Genomic DNA, 21878 nt, shown 5'->3' with positions numbered 1-21878 from the left:
ATTTAATTTTGAATTTATTAAATTTTTTTATTTTTTTAACTAAAAAGCCTCATTTTTATGACTTGCCTAAGGCCCTCAAAAATGTTGAGCCACCCCTGCCGAGCCCAACCCAATGTCAGGTCGGTCACGGGTCAGTGAGGTTGAACCCGCCTGACTTTCAGCCCTAGGATTCTCCCCTCTAAGACCACACAGCAACGGTTTTGGATCACTGAACCATGAGACCCACTTACACGATCTAAAACCTGTGGATAATCTCAAAACGAGCAGCATATCATACCTCATCAATGCAACTGTTTGTGCCTAGAACATGCCAGTTGAAGAAATTACCGAATCAGCTGGCCATCAAAGCTGTTGGCATGGCCCATAAGATCCAGATGGTTCATTCAGTGGGTCCCCATGGTGAATGGACCACAGCCCAAAATCACAAACAGCTCCAAAATCCAAACCCATTTGCCCATTTTTCATTTTCACCGACAACTGTAAGCCACCGACCAGTCTCGGACACAATCATCTGGTCAATGCAATTCAGCAACAGCACTTGCTGCCGTGCTGATGGGGTCTCATAAAGCCATCTAAACTATTACAACAAAAGGCCTGAAGAGAGATTTGAATAGATAGCAACCTAAAAAAGACCATGAATCAATAAGCGATTAGAAGTAATACACATAAAATGAGATGGGATGAAAGATTAAAAAAAAGACAAGGATTCTTAGAACCGAATCATCAATGGTGGATGTTAACCTACAGCAATATGATCCTACATTAGTTCTGGGGTGCTGGTTCCATTGTCTGAACTTGTGGGGCCGTCACAACAGCGGGCCTATGATCAGATGGATTGGAATTGGCTGCCCTGTCGCGGATCTCACGATATTCCTGACAGATGGCACACAAGTGGCAGAAGAGGTGAGTCGCCAGGTCCCCACACGGTGCTTCCTGCACACAACATGAAACAATGGGAAGACGAGATCAGGAGGGAGAAAATTCACAGCAACTTGTAAGAGGTAGAATCATTGTTCGTTGATCCAGAATGTTGATCGGATGGGCTGCAATGCGGTTGGGGGAGTAGCCCAAAAGACTCACATATCAGAAGATCCAGATCTTTCAATCAGATGCTATGTTGGGGAAAAAAATTCAATGATTTACATTCAACAGAGACAAAAAGGCTGAAGGTCTAAGGGTTAGGATCTTCCTATCTGGGAGATCGTTGGGACGTCCCCCAATCCACGATGGGACCATGACCATCAGATCAATATTCCAGATCAACGAACCATGGACCCCATCAATGTCTGACCATACCATTCCCCATAAATTTAATGAAGATACAAAGGTTGGCCAACCAACCTTTCCTATGATGAATTTGAAAGTTCTTGCCAAAAAATTGTATTTGGATGCATGCAGCACAAATACAAAGGGTGTTTTCACCAGTAATGATTTTAGCATTGGGGTGAGACATTCATTTCAGATTTTAGAACTGGCAACTGTGAATTTGCATTGGTGGGACATTTTAAAGAATAAAAACAAAAGAGTCATACCCTATTTGGATGACCCACTCATCATCATGAAACAGTAGTTTTAAATTATTCAATCGGTGAGCTGAATCTTTAGGGAACTTGGTTCTAGCAACGACTCAGCAATGACTCAGAGAGATTTGTTTAATTGACTCGATGCAATTCGTGGCGACTTGGGCTCAGCCAGTTGCCCTGTGAAGAGTATTCAACTCGCCTTGGCGAGATTTTGAGCCAAATCTCTAGGAAACTCGGTTCTAGCACTGACTTGGAGAAGCTTGTCAAGTCGACACGAATTGCAGTGACCCAAGCTGAATCAGTCACCCTGTGAAGAGTTTTTGGTAAATTTTAAGAAGACTAAAGTAGGAATCGAACCTGCAATTATTTAAAATATTCTTCGTTTTAGTAGTATGTTTTTGTATAGCATGCAATTATTTAAAATATTCTTTTTACTATTTCTAAAAATCTTAATTTATATTTATCGAGTCTTCAGTTGGAACGAGTCTCCGAGTCAACTTACCCAGTCATCAAGTCGAGTTTTTGGGTTTTTAAACTATGCATGAAACTGCAAATGCTATTCCAAGCTTGAGCTTTTGCATTGAATATTTCAGCACCGGTAAAGAAGTGTTTTCTCTCACAATTAAGAGGGGGTTGTGCTTATGCAACCAAATTCCAAAGACATGGTTAACGAGGGATAAATAGAATTTGCAAGATTTGATGGAATAGGTTTCGTCCATGACATCAGACCACATACAGCGTCTGAGTAGAGCATATACACAAAACATATGTATACTCTCATTCATGCATGTTGCTTTCTCCCTGACCACACATGCATACTATGTCATGTTGGTTAGATGACTCCTACAGGAAAGACAATGATAATAAGACTGGTATCATTGAGAATCATCAAACGACGAGTCTGCTCAAGGGGTAACATGAATTTTGAACTGTTCTAAGAAATAGCATTAATAAAATGTCATTCCATACTGTAGCAAGTTTTTTTTTTTTCCTAAAAGCCCAAAAAAGGAGAATTTCTAACAAGAGCAGCTTGTTCAATTTCCTTTTCATCCTTTATGTAAGTTTGCTGTCCCAAAGGTAGTTTAATATGGAGTGCATAAATGGAGGAAAAAAAAAAAAAAGAAGCTAAGGCTGATGTACGTGCATTGTATTCAAAAAAGTCATTATCAATTACTTGAAAGAGGCATACTCCAATGGCATCAGTACCACAGTAAGCTTATGCTGGTACCAGCAGAAGTGGGGCCTAGGTGATGTATGCAGGCCATCCAACCAGTTCATTAGATGTGTCACCTCATAGTGCTTACAAGTGCTAAAACTCAGCCCAAGACCACATGCAGGTGGCCACAACATAGGGAAATATGAGAGAGGATGCCCACCCTTGATTTGCACAGGGGCCAACCTGAATTGCAAAAAAGCCTGAGTTGTAGCCTGACCCTTCTCCAGGCCAGATGAAGGGTCAGAACAGCCTAGGTTCCATATAAATAGCATGGTGGGCCCTCTGTGCAAACCCGCGGGGGGGCACCTTATTCAAAGGGATCAGCCTGATTTTTGGGATCTGGAGGTAACATGCGCCGATGCATCTGATAGACAGGTTGGATTACATTCATGCATCACGTGGGCCAAACATCCGTCTGGTAACACCGCAGCTGGAGCACGCCCTTACTTGGAAAACCTCCCTTCTATTGAGAATGAAAGGTTAAAAAGAAAAGGAGAAGGAATTACAAAAGAAAGTGAAATAAAGGAAATAGAAAAGCATCCTATGACAAGCTATACAAAATGAAAACCAACACAGAAAGATGGCACTTAAATTGCCAATGTTACAGAGTGCAAGGTTTCTACCATTGTACGACACAAAAAACAGATGGGTGTATCCAGCAGTTGGAGTGATGGTGTTGCAACAACAACATATTAAGCAGTGGCATACCTGCAGATTATACTTTGCCCGAAGCGTTCTGCGATAACCACAAGCATAACATGCTATGAGAGATCCAGGTAATCCCAAAAGAATACCATCGGTCAACAGACAGCAGAGACCATTGACAAGACCCCACAAAATAAAATGGGTCGCGCATGATCCCACCAAAGTTCCGGAGCCTAAGAATTCTGCATTCCTTCCAAACAAGAAGCAAGGGCACAAAAGACCTACACAGCCTGGAGAAAAATAACCAATCAAGCTTAGAAAATTGTTGCTTGTTGTATGAAAAAAAGTATGCTCAGCAGTCAGTACTTCATCTACCATTCCACAAGCGGTTGCCTAAAAATTGGAAAATGGACACACCAGATGTTAACATGTATATCTCAGTTATACTTGCAAAATGGCATATGTAAGTGAGGCTGGCATTGGGTTGGCCTAGGACCCAGCAAAACCAAAAAATTGAACAGGGCCAGACCTTTTCCAAAGGCCCAGCCCAATCAATTCAAAATTCAGGCCTCGGACCAGTCCATTGCTGAGACTTTATGTAAGAGCACATTCAAATTTCAATCATAACCTTGAAAAGCTAGAAATTACATGCTAAAGATATCAAATAATATACAGATAAATAACCTTTTAAACAGAATACAACTAAATAAATAGAAATAAAGAAGAATACGACAGCACAATAGCTCCTAAAATATTTGATAAGAAACCAAATTTGGATAACTGCATATCCTCCTTCCAGTGTTTTTTCAGGGTATCCTCCTTCCACATTAAAGATAGACTTCACATACATGTATGTTAAGACAAGTTTAAGAAACTTTAACCTTACAGGATTCTTTCATTTTGTTACAAAAGCTTGAGCTACGTTGATGTCAATAAGGAATTATAAAATGTATGGAAACATTGGAAGAAAGAGAAAGCAAAAAGGAAGAAGGTGCTCTTCAAATAGAGGTCGGAGAATGTAATCCGTACAGTAGAAAATGTTCAAATGGAAATTCTTCCTAAACAATGTCCATGGAACACAAGCCGCTAAAATCCTTTGTTCTTTTATATACAATTCCTTTGTTCTGAAACCTTTAAAAAGGAAGGAGTTGACCATAATTATCCCATGGTGCTTCAGGAGTTGACCATAATCATCCCATGGTTAGCATCAGCCCAGGTCTGAATCCATGGTTGCAATTGGCATAAGCAGGGTGAGCTTATGTAAATACCCAGTCTGTTAGCTTTGCAGCCCCTGCAGGTGATAGAATCATATTGCTTTGTTCTGCTGATGAATTACATTAACTTGTCCGTGACAGCTTGCGGTTCCATTTGGCGCGAATATAGATAATATTAAAATTACGGAATAGTTCAATTACTCAAATTATAGATCAGAGCTCTGTATCACATTCAGCTTATGTATGGAGGGCCCATTCATACGCCTTCCAATTTGCCCAAAGCAATTGTTAGACTACTCTAAATGACAAACAAAGATTGGATCAACACCAAACAACGTTGCATGCGTAAGAATGAGGCAAATCGCATAAGCCATCAGCCTGGGCTGATCGGTTATGCCATCGTATAATCGCATAAGCGATCGCTCAGGCTGATGCCCTTTTTTTAAAAAAAAAAAAGGTAAAAAAATAGAAAAAAAAAATCCCAAAAAATAAGAAAAACTATGTATAATTAATACAAGTGATTGGATTGGGTTTATTTACCTATTTCATTGTAGTTTGACTATTAGGTCATCTATATGTTGAGTTATATTATATTATATATAACAAAACAAATTTAAATAATCAACAAGTTACACTAAGAAAGAATTATTTATTGAAAACTACAAATATAGAAATTGTATTGATAACTTGAATCTTGATGAGTTGACACATACAATACAACTTACAACTTACAACTTATTACAATCTACAAGAAACTTGACTGTTGGCCATTATGCCATGGCATATGCGACCATGGCATAAGCGATCTAAGCCATGGTATGCAATTATGCGATCGCATAATTGCTTATGTAATTGCATATGACAACACTTATGTATGTATGCATGGTTGCATGACTGATGCAGGCATTCAGTTCTTAGATTATCCACTTTTTGGTTTGATCTGAACAACCATTTGACTATGTGGAATGAACATCACCTATTGGGTTAACATTAATGATTAAATGCATTTTTTAATCAGAACTTTCATATGTAAGCATGCATGCCTGCAGATATGAAGGCGTTTCTCTTTATGTCATCCATGTTTCTATAGATTGGATCCGATAAATTGTACTACAATGATAGCCAAAGTCTGAACCATAGTTCAAAAAACCCGAAAACTCGACTCAATATCCAACCAGGTCGGGCCAACTCGAAGGCTTGTATGACTCTTTGCTAGACTTGTCTTGATATATTATAATTAAAATATAAATTATATTTTTTGGTGGTCAATATTAAACTTGTTGGATATATCAAATAAATAACTATTAAACACAATTGTAGCACTTGGTGGGCTGTTAGTAGGTTTGTGTCCTCTGTAACTGGTCATGGGTTCAAGTTCTTGCATTTTCATATTTGCATTTTACTAAGAAAGCATTTAACCCGAGCTGAGTGACTCGGTTGAGTCATGACAAGTTGGGTCAAGTAATGGCGAGTCTACAAGTTGACTCACCAAGTATTGTCAAGTCTTGACTGAGTCAAGTGCGTCAACGGGTTTCCAAGAGACTCAGCTCGAAATGTTGTCGAGTTGAGTTGACGAGACCAACTATTGGGTCAAGCCACCGACTTTTGGAACTATGGTCTGAACCCCCAGCAAATCGATGTGGAAGCGTCTCAAAAGATTCAGTGAAGGCATGCCAAATCTTTCATTGATCTTCTCAAATTTTTTTCTGGAAAAACCAACACTTTACGCAACATGACTCAGCAACAAATAATCTGAGCCCAAATTGGGTCATAAGCTTTCTAATATCTTTCACTGTACCATCATGAAAATGGAACGGGAAAATAAAAACAAATCCATCGGATCCTTCTCTACAGTCAACTTGCACCTTTCATGTTTTCCTTCTGATAAATCAAGGGTCACAAGGCAGAAAGTAGCATACAGCTCTGCATATCATCACAGCATGCACAGATTCCAGAAGACCACTGGGTCGGATCTTGGCTGATTTGACGGTGACCGGGGGAGTCATTGTTCTCTGGAATGATGTCGGCTTCAATATCTGACTGATCCAAGGGAATATATGGTGGCGGAACGTAACTGCCTTGGCCTTTCATTTTTTTTTTTTTCTGGAAGACAAACAATGTTCACTATTCATTTACATATTCTCAAAACATATTCACAGTTGACATGATAAATTCCATCAAGAAATAGAAAAAAGAAAAAAGGAAGCATCATCAGAACCTTGTTCCAGTCAAGAAATGGAAAAATAATGGTAAGAAAAAATCCATAGCTCCACTAAGGAATATCAGGAACTCATCAATTCTGCTTTACAGGAAAAAATAAAGTGCACATTGAACTGCTGGGTGGGAAAATGCTCTTGATACAAAGGTTTAAGAGTATCATATGATGGGAAATGGTACTATAAGGTCGACCTCATGGAAACTTCCCATGAGGTCAAGCTGTGTGGGCCCCACCATGATGTGTATTGAACGTCAACACCGTGCATTTGATGGGTCCCCTTTACGTTATGGGATATCCCAAAAATCAGCCGTATACGGAACTCAGGTGGGCCATGCCATTAAAACCATGTGAAGACATGCCTAAAACGTACAAAAACACTTGGTGGGGCCCACCTGAGTTTTGGATGCGGCTGAAACTTAGTCTGACCCCTCATCCAACTGGGACACACACACAATGGATGGGCTGGATTTGTGAACCACATCTCAGTGGGCCCAATAAATGATTATGAATGTTTTAATGGGAGGGTAACCCCTCTCAACTGTTGTACGTGGTGTGGCCCACCCAATCATGGATTGACTTGATTTTTAAGCCCGTAGCCCACCATGGAATGGTGCATCTGACTGATGGGGTAGATGTTCAACACACATCATGGTGGAGCCCACACAGCTCAACCTCATAGTACCATTTCCCTTATATGATATCAGTACGTATATGCGACACAATTTTATATGTACAACTGATTACAGATTTAAAGCAACTAGTTGATTGTAATCAACCTGTGTAATAGACTACTAGATACTGCTTGATTGTATAACCTATGTAATTCTATTACATTGCATCTGTGGAAGTTTTGTTCTCTCATTACTGGCCCCCAGCCCGGATACAAGATGAGGGTTGCATCGGGTTGGCAGCCGGCATCAAACTTGTGCCATAGTTTTCATGATGAATCCCAACAATACCACATTCCAAACAATGCCAGGGTGTTCCCTGCATCGGGCCCCGGTGTAGTGAGCAATGGGAGAGGATTGGCTAGGGTGTCACCTGGAAGTGATGTGCTGCAACAACACCTGGTTGCTGTGAGAAGTAGGAAAGGTTCCCGTGCCATTCTGGATGTGCATGAATAAAGAAGCTAGTCGAAGGGAAGATGATTCATCTTGGAATAAAGAAACATTGGCAGGTGAGAGTATGGAGTTAGCAGATACCATGAAATGAAAGAAAGTTAACATAGCTTGCATTTAGAAGACCAAGTGGAAAAAGGCCAAAACTAGACATATTAATGAACATAAACTTTGCTATGTAGGAAAGGATAATAATAGAAATGGCGTAGGTATAGCAGTAAATAAAGATTTAAAGGATAAAGTTGTAGATGTTAAGAGAGCAAGGGATTGGATTTTGTTGATAAAATTGGGTCAGGAGAGGAGAGGGTTAGAGGATTGAAAGAAGAGACAATTCTAGGAAGGTATGGATCAAAGTATGCCATAATGGCCGTTACAAGGCCATATCGGCCATTATGTAATGGTAATGGTGCCAACCATTATGCATTAAAGTATGGAAAAAAATGACCTATAATGGCCATAACGATCCATTACGAGACTGATGCAGGTTTCTTTTTAATTTTTAATTTTTAATTTATTATTTTTTTAGAGAGAGAGAGAGAGAGAGAGAGAGAGAGTAATGGCCATTATGGGACCCGTAACGACCGTAATGGTCGTTATGACCCATATTGTAATGGTAAAGGTAGCAGTCGGTACAGAATACCATGGTAGGGATGGACTAATGTAAGGAATTGCGAACCGAGAGAAGATATTTATAAGAGGAGAATTAAATGTTCATGCAGTAAAAGAAAATAGAGGATATGAGAGCATACATGGAGGAAATAGTTTCGGGAGAAGAGATGAAATGGGGCATTATATCCTTGATTTCACTATGGCATACAATCTAGCTCTAGCAAAAACATACTTCAAAAGGAGATATGAAGACTTGATAACTTTCAAAAGTGGATCATATACAAGCCAAATAGATTTATTTCTACTTAAAAAACATAACGATCAATATGTAAGGATTGCAAGGTTATACCATGTGAGAGTCTAACTAAGCAACAGAGGTTAATCGGTTATGGATGTCTACATTAAGAGATCAAAGAAAGGGAATGAAATCAATAGGTGTTCGAAAACTAGGTGGTGGAATTTAAAATGAGAGAAAATAATGTTATTCAAAAATAATTTATAGAAGAAATAAAGTCAAATGTCGAGGGAATGAGATGGCTGAGTGCATTGGAAAGTGGCAAAAATAATTTAGAAAAGCCAATCATATAAAGAAACCTAGTGAAAGAAATACGATGTACAAAAAGCTCTTCATAAGAAATGTTTGTGTTTTAAAATTTTTAAACAATCTAAAAATGCCCCAAAGATTGCTAAGAAACTAGTGAGGCTAAACTTAAAGGGCTTGTTTGGAAGCTTGTATTTGGAATGCATTGTATTCCATCGCTCAAATACACTGGAATCAAGGTGATTCCGAATCATGAATTGCGCTTGGCAACTTGTTATTGGAATACACTGGAATCCAAACCTCCTGCTTGGGAGTTTGTATTTGAAATGCACTAGGATTCTTTAGTATATTCACAGGTCCTAATTTGAAACTTAATCAGCTTCAATATCCAAAATTAGTATACATATGTGATATTTGACAAAATAATTGTAACAAGCCCATTAAAATATATACTTTGGCCAAAAAATCAAGAAATTATGAGCCTTTGGTGGGCCACAAATGTAAGGATCACAAATGAAACTCATCAACGTTTTTTAACTGTCCATTTAGATAGCCAACATTTGGACAGTTCAGATCATTCTATTAATGTGATTTTAGTGTTGCAGCCAACTATTGGATTGTTTTGGGGGTATCATCAGCGTGCCACGTGTACAATGGATTAGTAGCCTAGGGACCCCACTTCACACCTGCGACTTTACTGCATTTATAGATGGAAGACACCCAAATCTTAGCAAAAACCAGAGATTTCAAAACACACAAAGTGTGTATTCGGAATACCATTCGATTCCATTTTTACCTCCAAATACACGGTGCTAAACAACTGATTATATTCATAATACACTCAAATTCCCTCAAATACCTCCAAATACAAGGTGCCAAATGGCCCCTAAGACTTATGACGATCTTTACAATAGATTGGGAACAAAAGAAGGTGAAAAAGATGTCTTCAAATGGGCAAAAATGAAAGAGAGGAAGGGTAGGGACCTAGATTATGCCAGAACAAGGTTACCTGGATTGTGGGTAGCTTTGGTACGTGGAACATGAATGAGTACGTGGTGCGCTACTTCCTCCAATACACAGTACGCTACGGATAGGATCATGCACATTAATCCAATACATACACTGTGTGCAATATACTTGTATATATGAACTCATAATGCAACTTATACATGAAATGATGAATGTTATTTTTATAGACCCCGCATGGTTAGTGTTATAATATAACTAAATAAATAACGATATAAATCTCTAATTGTAAATATAAATTTGCATTAATTTAATCAATAATAAGAACAAAAGGCTCTAATTTGGATCATTAAAAACAGTGATCCGGATCACAAATGACCCATAATCCAAAACACTCGATCTAGAACATAAAACACGGGAGGTTTTGCATTTTAGGTAACATTATGTTAAATGCATTATAGGCGATAATCAGAGGGTACTGGTAAAGGACAATGAGATCAATAAAAGATGGAGAACTTATTTCAACAGTAATGTTGGTAACTATTACGTGTCATAAGACCATAACACAAAAATTTGCCCATAATTATATTTTTAAGAGAGAGAGAGAGAGGGGGGGGGAGAGTATGGCCCGTATCAGAATGGTAATGATGGTGTGATGGTGGCCATATGGCCAACATTACTGTTATGAAATACCTTGATTTTCAGAACATGCTAAATGATAGCCATTCTAAGAGCATATGGACATAAAGAACTGTAAAGTCAAATGTCGTTGGAGACTGTAGATACTTTTATAAGATTAGGATATCTTAAGTGAAAGGAGTTGTTCAACAAGAGTGTAAGACCCCATAGCATACGTTGTTTGCAAATAATATAGTTTTAATTGACAAGACAAGGAACGTTGTAAACACAAAGCTAGATTTATGGAGAGGTGCATTAAAATCTAAAGGATTTGAAATTGATCGGACTAAAATGGAGTATACGGAGTGCAATTTTAGTAACAACAGGAGTGAAAACAAGGAATTAGTTAAGGTTGCTGACTAAGAAGTTTCCCAAAATGACCACTTTCAATACCTTGGATTGATAACTCATGAGAGTGGAGAGACTGAGAAGGATGTTGACCATAGAATTCAAGATGGGCGGAAGAAATGGAGATGTACCTCTAGAGTTTTATGTAATGGTCGGGTACCACTCAAATTGGAAAGGAAATTTCATAGGATAGCTATAAGAACAGCCATGCTTCAAGGCATAAAATGTTGGGTTGTTAAGGAACAATAGGTTCATAGGTTGTGTAGCTGAAATGAGGATGTTGAGATGGATGAGTGACAAGACAAGGATAGAATTAGAAATAAATTCATTCAAGGGAACGCAATAACACACCTATAAGTAATAAGATGAGGGAAAGTAGAAGTGGATGGTTTGATCATGTGCAATGGAAACCAAGAACCATGCCAATTCGAAGGAATAAGTTGGTAAAAGTTGATGGTTCTAACAGGGCAAGGGGTAGGCACAAAAGGACATGGATGGAGGTAGTGAGAAAAGACTTGATGACCTATGGTCTAGTTGATGGTATGGCCCTTGATAGAGTGGATGGTGGAACAAGATTCATGTAGCGACCCCAATTAACTGGATAAGGCATAGATAATGATGATGACGACTGAAAAAGGACGACACCATTGGGGCAAATTATCCTATGAAGCAAGGCATAGGCCTCAAGGTATGCGAAAGTGTAAGCTTCAAAAAACAAATCCGTAAGATATCTAAAATAAGAAAAATGGTAAAAAATAGAGAACTTTGAAAAGAATTAAATGCACTTGACAAAACAAATCATAGGCAATGGTGTATAGTGCATGTGGGCATGTGGGTATGTGGGGATGTGTTAGTCTATTACCATAAAACATAATTGATTGATTTATGTTATGATGGAATTGTAAACTACTAGTAATAAGCAAATGTAATAAATAAATAAATAAACTGGTTAAATAAAAATAATTCGAAAGCACTGAGTTATGAATTAGTAGAGACAGCTGATCACCAAGAGGTACAGCACCACTTGTGGTGCTGTACTATTTTCCTGCTGTTGTGCAACTTCTTCAGAAGATCACATGCCACAGGATCATGCCTTTTGTATGGTTCTTAAATAGGTCCATGTCCAAATTCAGATACATATCAAGGCCATGCCTTTTGCATGGTTTTTAAATAATAAATATAATTAATCTTGGTTTTTAAGAGAGAACGGAACTTTATTAAGAGACTCGCAAAAGCGAGAAAAGAATACAACTCAAGCAAACTAGCCTAAACAAAACGGCTAGCATCAGGAATGGACTTAACATATACAGCCCAACTAACAACCAGAAACTTAACTATTCTTAATTGGGCCCAAAACCAGGAAAAGCCAATATTCCAGTACCAAGGTCAGGTACCCAACCTGACCCAATTTTGAATTGGATCCAAGCCATTGATCCAGTTATTAATTGGGCCCAAAACTGGATCTAGATCTGATTAAAATGGGTCAACTATTTTGGGCATCCACGGATCTAGGTACCCATTGATAGCCCTAGCGGCAAGCCGACCATTGTCACCCATACATGGATGGAACTACGAGTAAAAGTGTTCAAAATATCAAAGAAACAACAAATAGATAAATATATATTTATTTTTTTAAAGAGAGGATATTTTTGCCCAAATACACAACGCATACACCTTGAGGCTGAGGCTAGGCCTCAGGTAGTTGAGCAAGCCTCGGGAATAGCCTAGACACATTTTTCTTCAGCCCTGAGGTGTGAGGCGCATGTCTTTAAAAACTAGGCAATAGATATGGCAAGGTGTTCTTGCAAGCTGTTCAAGTGCGGAAATTTCTACTTCAATACATCATGGGCACCTCTGAAGTTCTTTTTTTCCTTTGACTGGATGAAATGGATTATGTTGATGGCTGTTTGGAAAAATCTTGATAAGCACTGAACGGCCCTACAGAATTTATAAGGAATTAAAAGAAGATAATGATCATTAAAAGGTGACATGCTGGCTGAATGTGAACAGCTTATCAGTTTCTTTTTAACCATTCATTTGATGGCAACCAATTGAAAGGTTAGGATTGTCCAATCAGTGTGATTTTTGGGTTAACCACCTCATAAAAGTGGGCCTATGTTATGGACGGTCTGGATCAGCAAACATGTAGACCGTGTGTACGATGGGTGAGTTACTGATATTAATTGACGATGGCAAAAGCACAGCGCAGACAGCCCCTCTAAAAATCTCTCATTTCAGATGTTTCAGAAATTGTAGAATGTTCCATCATACAAGTCTGATACCTTCAAAAACCGTAATTCATCATATTTTCTTAAAAGCCATAATTCCAGAAATTGCATACATTTCCATCTTTCAAGTCCAGCGCCTTTAAAAAACATATATATAGATTTTGTTCAGAGTCCTTGGTATGGCCTTTCTTCCTTTTAGGTGGAATTGTGAAAAAATAAAGAAGAAAACACAGGTTGGTTCAATTTGAGAACCAACCTCCAATAATTTCATAGAAGGGATAAAAAGGATTCAATGGTTTTTCTTTATCATTCAATCACAAATAAAGAACTACATAACTCAACCACCCATAACCACACAACAACTTAGTCACATGACATGTGTCCCATACTTACAAAACTACCTAGACATGGATGATGACTCTTTACATGACATGTGTCCCATAACTACAAAACTACCCAGACATGGATAACTCTCGACTTAAACAAAAACTAACTGTAAACTGTAAAGTCATGAGAAGGCCCCATGATCCACTTAGGAGGGCCCCATGACCGATTTATGCACGTATCAATCTTCCCAGCTCGGAGTGACCTTGTCCTAAAGGTTTACATCAAGAAATCGCTCCAAGAGTGTATGATACCACTCCCATGCGGCGTCTTCTGGCTGCGTACCCTCCCATTGAATGAGTACTTCTGTAATAGCGCGATTGCCTCACTTCACCATCCTATGGCCGAGAATGGTTTGTGGCCTTGGCTGAATAACTCCATCTTCGGATCGGGGAGGGAGTCTTGCACATACACGTGAGTTCCCAACTTCTTCTTTAGATGCGAGACATGGAGGATGGGGTGGACTTTGGATCCCATTGGCAGTTCCAATTTGTAGGCAACCTGTCTGATACATTGAAGAACCTTCAATGGGCCAAAATAACGAGGAGATAGCTTCATGGATCTCTTGAATACTATAGACGTTTGATGGAATGGTTGGAGCCATAAATACAGTACACCTAATCATCAGCTTCGAACTCCCGCTTAGTGCGGTGTGAGTCTACTATCCATTCATTCTCTCTTGTGCCACCCATAAGTTCTCCTTGAGGTACAGAATGCAGTCCCAACTGCGTAGCTCGGCCTCTACTGCTTGACTTGAGTCATCCCCAACACATAACTGGGAAGATGGGGTGGGGATGCACCATATACAACTTCATACGGGGTTATCTTGGTAACTCAATGACAAGAGGTGATGTACCACCACTCTGCCTATGGTAGCCACTTTACCCATTCTTTTACTCATTCGCTCGAGAACATAGGTAATTTTCCAAACATCAATTAACCACTTCGATTTGGCCGTCAAGTTGAGGATGGCAAGCTGAGCTTATATTCAACTTGGTTCCTTGTACCTTGTAAGCGAAACAATGCTTGCCAAAAAAGGCTGGTGAAGATGGCATCCCTATCATTGATAACGGTGCATGGCATACCATGAAGTTGAAAGATGTTCTCAACAAAGAGATGGGCCACCAACGAAGCTGTAGGGGTGCAACATTGTTATGAAGTGCGCAAACTTAGATAAACGGTTCACCACCACCAATATCACTCTTACCGTATTAGAGGGGTAACCCATCTATAATATCAAGAGAAATGTATGTCCAAACACGTTCAAGGATGAGAAGTGGTTGTAACAACCCCAGAGGTGCCACATTCTCATTTTTGTGGAGTTGACACACGTCACACTCTCTTATATACTGGCGAACATACCATCATAACCTTGGCCAATAGAATGACGTGGTTACCCAATGAAGGGTCTTGTGAAACCCCGAGTGCCCAACAACTGGACTCTCGTGAAGTTCTAAAGAACTTTGTCTTGTAAGGGTGACGAGGCTGTGAGCACTAGGCGCCCCTTATAATAGAGGATCCCATCAAACATAATTCATAGCATAGCATAGCATGTCATGTGTTGTCCAACAGGCCTTCCTATCAACATTGAGACAACAATTGTAACTAGAGGTTGGTGTTGTATTTGACCTAAACCTCATCAAGCCATGTAGGAATGGGCAGTGATATGGCTAAGAGGCTCCCTTACTTCAGCCATCAACTGCTTTATTGTCACGTCTGCTCTTGTAGTCTATCTCATAATCATATCCAAGGAGCTTTGTTAATATGCAGGAATGGCTATATGCTGCTCTAAGAGATATTTTAGACTTCTTTGATCAGTTTTAACTTTGAATCACCTCCCCAATAGAGAAAGACGCCATTTTTGGACTGCGACAATTATAGCAAGGAGCTCCTTCCCATAAGTGGAGAGATATAGACTTTTCCCTTTTAATGATTAGCTAATGAATGCCAAGAGTTGCAAAGCCTACATTAGTACCACTCCAATTCCATTTCCCGATGCGTGACACTCCAAGACGAAGGTTTTGGTGAAGTCGAGTAGCCAAAACAAGTACCTATGTCATGGCTTGCTTAAGCAAATGAAAGGCTCGTTCAACCGCCTCCATCCATTCAAAAGAATTCTTTTTAAGAAGAGAGGTGAGCCGTGATGCAATCTTGCCATAGTCTTTTATGAACTTTCTATAGTATTCGGTGAGGCCCAAAAAGCCTCACAGGGCCTTTGGAGTAGTGGGGCAAGCAACTTTATCAGGGTCAACAACTATTCCCTTTTGTGATATTATGCAGCCCAAATATTTGACTTCCTCCTTCTCAAACCTGCATTTCGTTATCTTGGCATAAGGTTGGTGATTACATAGGATCTCTAAATTAGTCTGAAGATAGGCTAAATGATCTCCCAAGTTCGGTTGTATATTAATATATAATTAGGGAAAAAAAAAACCAAATAAACTTGTGGAGATATGGCCTAAAGACTCGTTCATTAGACTTTGAAATGTAGATGGGGCATTTGTAAGCCTGAAGGGCATAACAAAGAACTCATAATGCCCCTCATGGGTTTGAAGGGCAGTTTTGGAAATGAACTCGGATCTAATGGTATCATAACCGAAGGTCCAACTTAGTAAAGTATTTAGCCCCATATAGCTCATCAATAACAGAAATCAAAAACTTATCTTTGATGTTTTCCTTGTTGAGAGCATAGTAATCCACACAGAGACAGCAATTGCCTGGATAGGGGATGAGTAAGGGTTGGAGCTCGGTCAGATGATCCTCGAATCAAGCATTTCATGAACTATCTTCTCAATTTCATTTTTGTGGTAGTGTAGGTACCGATACAGTCTCACACTAACATGTTGGCTTCCCTTAGGTAAGGGAATCCAATGGTCCTATGGGCGTGGTGGCAACAACCAAAATGGTTCCACGAACACATCCTTTAAGTTATCAAGCACAGACTTCAGTTGATTGTTTGAGGTAGGCGATTCTGGTTGGCCGGTCAAATTGTTGATGTGCAACATTGCCCCCTCACCCTGCTTCTAAATCAACTTCACAATGCTTTTACACACGACCACCTTTGTCCCACTTGCAAGTATCCCTTGAGCTCGTGCTCCCTTCCTTCTATGGAAAATTGCATAAGCATATTTGAAAAATCCCAAAGAATAGGATCTAATATGCGTAGGCAATGAGCTCTTAGGACAACGTCACACCCACCCAAGGGTAGGAGGTAGACATCAATGTGAATAGGTAATCCTTGGACGGTGATGTCGAGTCACTTGTATTTTCCCTCACTAGTAAGCCTTTCACCATTGGCCATCATCACTTCGAATCGGTTGCTATGTCGCCCCTTGATACATGCCCTTTTGATCACGATTGGGTCCATAAAGTTGTGTCTTGCCCGAGTCAAACAAGATGGTCAACAACTACTTGTTGATGTGACCTTCAACCCTCATGATCTCGGGTGCTAGTGCCCCCCACAATAGCGTATAATGTGATCACCGGAGAGGGTTCTTAAGGCTCTTCCGTCACCGCTTCATCTTCATTGAGCTCTTGACTAATCTCTTTCTCCTCATCTTGTCAGTTGCCTTCCATAGGAAGAGTTTTGTGTCTTACAACGATGACCCAAATGGAATTTATCACCAGAGTTGTAAAAGAGACCTCAATCCCTTCTTTCTTTGATCTCGACTGGTGTCAACCGTTTGATTGGTGGTATGGTTCCCTTAGATGCCCTTGAACTGGATGTAGTGGAGGCCTTGATCCCCTTAGGCCACATCAACTTCCTTTTTACAATCAACTTTTTCCTCTTGAAGTCCGGTCAACCCAATCGCTACTATAAGGGACTTAGGATTGAACATCCAAATGTCCAGCTTGACTTCATCCTTAAGCCCACAAACAAAGCAACTCACTAGGAAGGACTCACTCAAGCCTTAAGTGTGGTCGGCCAACCTTTCGAACTGCGCTTGATAATCCCGAAATGATTTGGTCTGTTGCAGCTTGGCTAGAGCTCTGACATAATCCTCGAACTTGGTGGGTTTAAACCTTGCATTCAACGCCTTAACAAATTCATCCCAAGACATGGGGCCTTGGGCCTTCTCCAACCATCGAAACTACTGGAGCGCTTCCCCTTCCATGTGGAAGGATGCAATGCCCTGTAAATCCAACTAAATGGGTCTTCCCCACTATAGTAAGGAAAATTCAATTTTAGCAACATTGTTTAAATGATCCTAGTTGAACGAGATTGTGAACAATCCCCTTCGACTTTGGCTCGTGAAATCTGAACATAGGAACCAATGTTGTTAAATGGCATAAGCGATCCTGTGCAATCACTTATGTGAGTGCGCAGTTTTTTTTTTTTTTTTGAAAAAAATTAAAATGAAATTTAAAAAAATCAAGAAAATTGGAAAGTATGCAATCGCATATGCTATTATGTGATCGTATCATCGCATATGCGATCGCTTTATGCGATATGCGATCGATCGCATACCATCCATATGGCATATGCGACCATCGCATATGCCATATGGATGCCAATATGTGATTATGCGATCACTTTTGACAACATTGATAGGAACGCCCTTCAGACCTCTTACTCCTATCTTTTTGGAGAGAAGTTGCAAGATGGTAATACTTGATATCTATGGTCGTCAACTTCCGTAGAATGTCAACTAGCAATAACTCCTGTTTGGTTGATGATTCCCATAGAGGCCCAATCTCAGCCTTATGCTCATCAACTCAAGGGTCAGCCATTGTCGAAGGTGGCTCTAATACCACTTTAGTATGACCTTTCTTCCTTTTAGGTGGAATTGGGAAAAAATAAAGAAAAAAAGCATAGGTTGGTTCAATCGAAGGAGATTCGGCCTCCAATAATTTCATAGAAGGGATAAAAGGGATTCGGTTGTTTTTCTTCACTGCTCAATCATAAATAAATAACTCAACCACCCACAACCACACAACAACCTAGTTACATGACATGTGACCCATACCTACAAAACTACCTAGACATGAATGACTCTTTACATGACATCCCTCCCATACCTACATAACTAAGGGGTCATTTGCACCGTGGATTTTGTGTGTGTGTGTTGGGGGGGGGGGGGGGGGAGGAATTCAAATTCCCTAGTATGTTAGGCACCATAAAGTAGCTAGGGGTTTCAAATCCTCTCAAAGAGGGGGTTTGAAAGTTTGGATTACATCTAAAATCCTGCCAAGAGTTGCATGTGTCACTAGGCTATTAATCTATTGGGCACATGGCCCATTGATGATATCCCAAAACAATCATATTATCAATTGCATCACTATAATTAGTTTAATACAATGATTTGTGTCGTCCAAACATTGTCCATGTAAATCAACGGTTAAAAATCGTCGGTTAGTGACTCGGATGTGATCTTGTGTTTGTGGCCCATCCGAGACTTGGAATTTCATCATTTTCGGGCAAAGTATATATTTCAACGGGCTTATTACAACCATTGTGTCAAACATTACTTACGTACACTAATTAGAGATATTAAAGTTGATTTAGTAATTAAATTCAAACCGCTATAAATATACTATGCATAGCTACTTTTGGATTACAGGGGATTCTAAATCCAGGGTGCCAAACACAATAAGAGGATTTCAAATCCAGGGGGTTCCAAATCCACACTCCCAAACAAGCCCTAAGACATGGATGAGTCTTGACTTAAACAACAACTAACTGTAAAGTCATGAGAAGGCCCCATGTTCCATGTATGCACATATCAGTCCTAATTTCAGAAACCTCACAGATCTGTGTATTCATGGAGAGTCAAAACCATCAGAAATTTCAAAAAATGCCACCTTCCAAATTCAGCATCTTTACCCATATTGCATAGATTTTCTTAATTTCATAGTTTAATTTCGAAAATCTTGAAAATTTGCACATTCATGGAGATTCAAAACCATCATAAAAAAAAAAAAAAAAAAGGAAAAAGAAAAGAAAATGCCATTGTCCAAGTTCAGCATCTTTAGCAAAATTATATAGATTTTCTTAATATCACAAATAAAAGAAACGGAAAAAAATCTCACATGCAACTTAAAACCCTAATTTACAGGTCGTTTGGATGGTGGTAAATGACTCTCTCTCTCTCTCTCTCTCTCTCTCTCTCTCTCTCTCTCTCTCTCTCTCTCTCTCTCTCTCTCTCTCTCTCTCTTTGTGCCAATGGCAGCAGATCTTGCTACCGGCCTTATAAAAGAGCATTTGAATCCATGGGCCCACTTCTATGGCTCACCTACTGCTTGGTTTTATTGGGGATCAACCTTAAGATTTAGCGAGATGGGCTTGACCCAATGCTCCACTTTAAAATCCACTCTTATATACCCTTTGAATTTTTTTTTCTATGAATTACTTCTCTAAACTATCTTAGGTGTGAATACACAATTACAGGATATAAACCATTTACAGGTTATCCAAACGCTGTAAATGATTTACTAGTAAATTATTTACAACTTAAAGCCAAACAGACAGACTTTAAATCATTTACAGCCAACTTAAACCATTTACCACCATCCAAACGACCACTTAAAATGAAAGGTCTAAAAAAAACTCACAAAAATATCAGAAATTTTACATTCCTGAAAATTTACACATTCATGGAGATTCAAAACCATCAGAAATTGAGAGAGAGAGAGAGAGAGAGAGAGAAAGTGCCATTGTCCGAGTTCAGCATCTTTACCCAAATCGCATAGATTTTCTTAATATCACGAGTTTAAACCAAAAAAAAAAAAAAACGAAAAAAATCTCACCTGTGCCTCAAAACCGTAACTTACGGGATTTTCTTAAAATGAAAGATCTCAAAAATATCAGAAATTGTACGTTCCAGAGATATTACTAGGAATCCAAATCTCCAACAATTTCACAAAGCTTTCTCGATTCAGAAATCCCTCATTTCAGAAATGTAAAAAATCGAACAAAAATCATTAAAAAATCCAGCAATTCCGCCGTTCGATTTCCACAGCTCTGATCCCCGATTATAGAAATTCTCTCAATCCAAAATTTTCAGAAAATAGTTTCAAATTTTCATAAAAATTCCACCTTTCGATTTCGGCACCTTGAAACCCTAATTCCGGATAATTTCTTCAGAAAAAAAAATAAATAAATGAAATATCTGCTGAAAGAAAATGCTATGATACACGGCATTCGGATCGAAGATTGGGAATATAAATTACAAATTTTTAAAAATAAAAATAAAACTGAAGAGATTAAAATCGATTTTCTTACCGTTATTGATTATCCTCGCTTGCGAAATCTGCAGAGAGGGAGAAATGCGGAAGTGAAATGAGTAAAAGGAAAGTAATTATACAGTACGTGACTCGCAGTTTACACGGTACACACGAGTTTTCAATTTTTAGATGTGAGGCCCATTTTTTCGTAATCCAGGCCATTGGTACGTTGTTTCCCACCGTTTATTTCCTAACTCTCGAATTATTCCTCGATAAGTGATCTTGAACCTTAGATTTTCTTGCAGAAATATAACAAGGGTTTCTGTGAAATTCATGTATACTGGTTGCCGGGATACTACAACGATAGCCCATAAAATGGTACGAATCCATTAGTCAATGGTCCAGATTAACCGAGCATGATCCTGAATTGTCATAGTTGAAAACGCGTGTATACTTTCTGAGGTATTAAAAAAAAAACAGAAACAAAGAAAAAGGCGAGGGAATCGGACTCGGATTGGGTGGCGACCCAACACCACCAAGCTAGCTGGATCCTCTCTTGCCACTAGCTGCTGTATTGACTTCAGAAAGTTTTGTGGGTCTGATCTTGAGGTCTGTGTTATATCCAAACCATCCATCATTTCGCGAGCTCGTCTTAAGGCTTGAGACGGAAAATAAGACACATCTAACTATCAAGTGGACCACACTGCAAAAAGCAGTGTGGATTCAACGTCTACCATTGAAACCCTTTTTCGGGTCACGGAAGTTTTGGTTCAATATGAAATTTGTTTTTCCTCTTCATTTAGGTCTTTGTGACCTTGTGAATAGATTGGATGAAAAGTAAACGTTATGGTAGGCTCTATGAATTTTTTAACAGTGAAAATCATTATCTCCGCTACTATTTGTTGTGTGGTCTATATGATCTTTGGATATGATTAATTTTTTGGATAATATTCTAAATTGATCTCTAAAAATAGATGATCAGTGTAGATATAATAAATACATCACTATGGGCCATGTAACTTTGAT

At 39.1% G+C, this 21878-nt stretch overlaps 1 protein-coding gene across 2 annotated transcripts; it reads right to left on the bottom strand.

The window, feature by feature from the left end:
- Positions 1-613: 613 nt before the first annotated feature.
- On the bottom strand, positions 614-20932 carry LOC131251087 (cell number regulator 5). 2 transcript variants are annotated; one of them, XM_058251594.1, is made up of 4 exons: positions 20911-20932; positions 6518-6698; positions 3448-3674; positions 614-933 (listed from the first exon to the last, which is right to left on the bottom strand). In XM_058251594.1, the coding sequence occupies exons 2-4, from the start codon at positions 6687-6689 to the stop codon at positions 763-765; spliced, it is 570 nt and encodes a 189-aa protein (XP_058107577.1). In that variant the 5' UTR covers positions 6690-6698; positions 20911-20932; the 3' UTR covers positions 614-762. The 2 variants fall into 2 exon arrangements, with proteins under 2 accessions (XP_058107577.1, XP_058107576.1); XM_058251593.1 differs by having other exon boundaries at positions 6518-6701; positions 20911-20927.
- Between the last annotated feature and the right edge of the window lie 946 nt (positions 20933-21878).

The sequence above is a fragment of the Magnolia sinica genome, chromosome 7, assembly GCF_029962835.1.
Source record: "Magnolia sinica isolate HGM2019 chromosome 7, MsV1, whole genome shotgun sequence".
Lineage (NCBI taxonomy): Eukaryota > Viridiplantae > Streptophyta > Magnoliopsida > Magnoliales > Magnoliaceae > Magnolia > Magnolia sinica.
The sequence above is the reverse complement of the archived record's forward strand: the minus strand, read 5'-3'. Positions and strand labels throughout refer to the sequence as shown.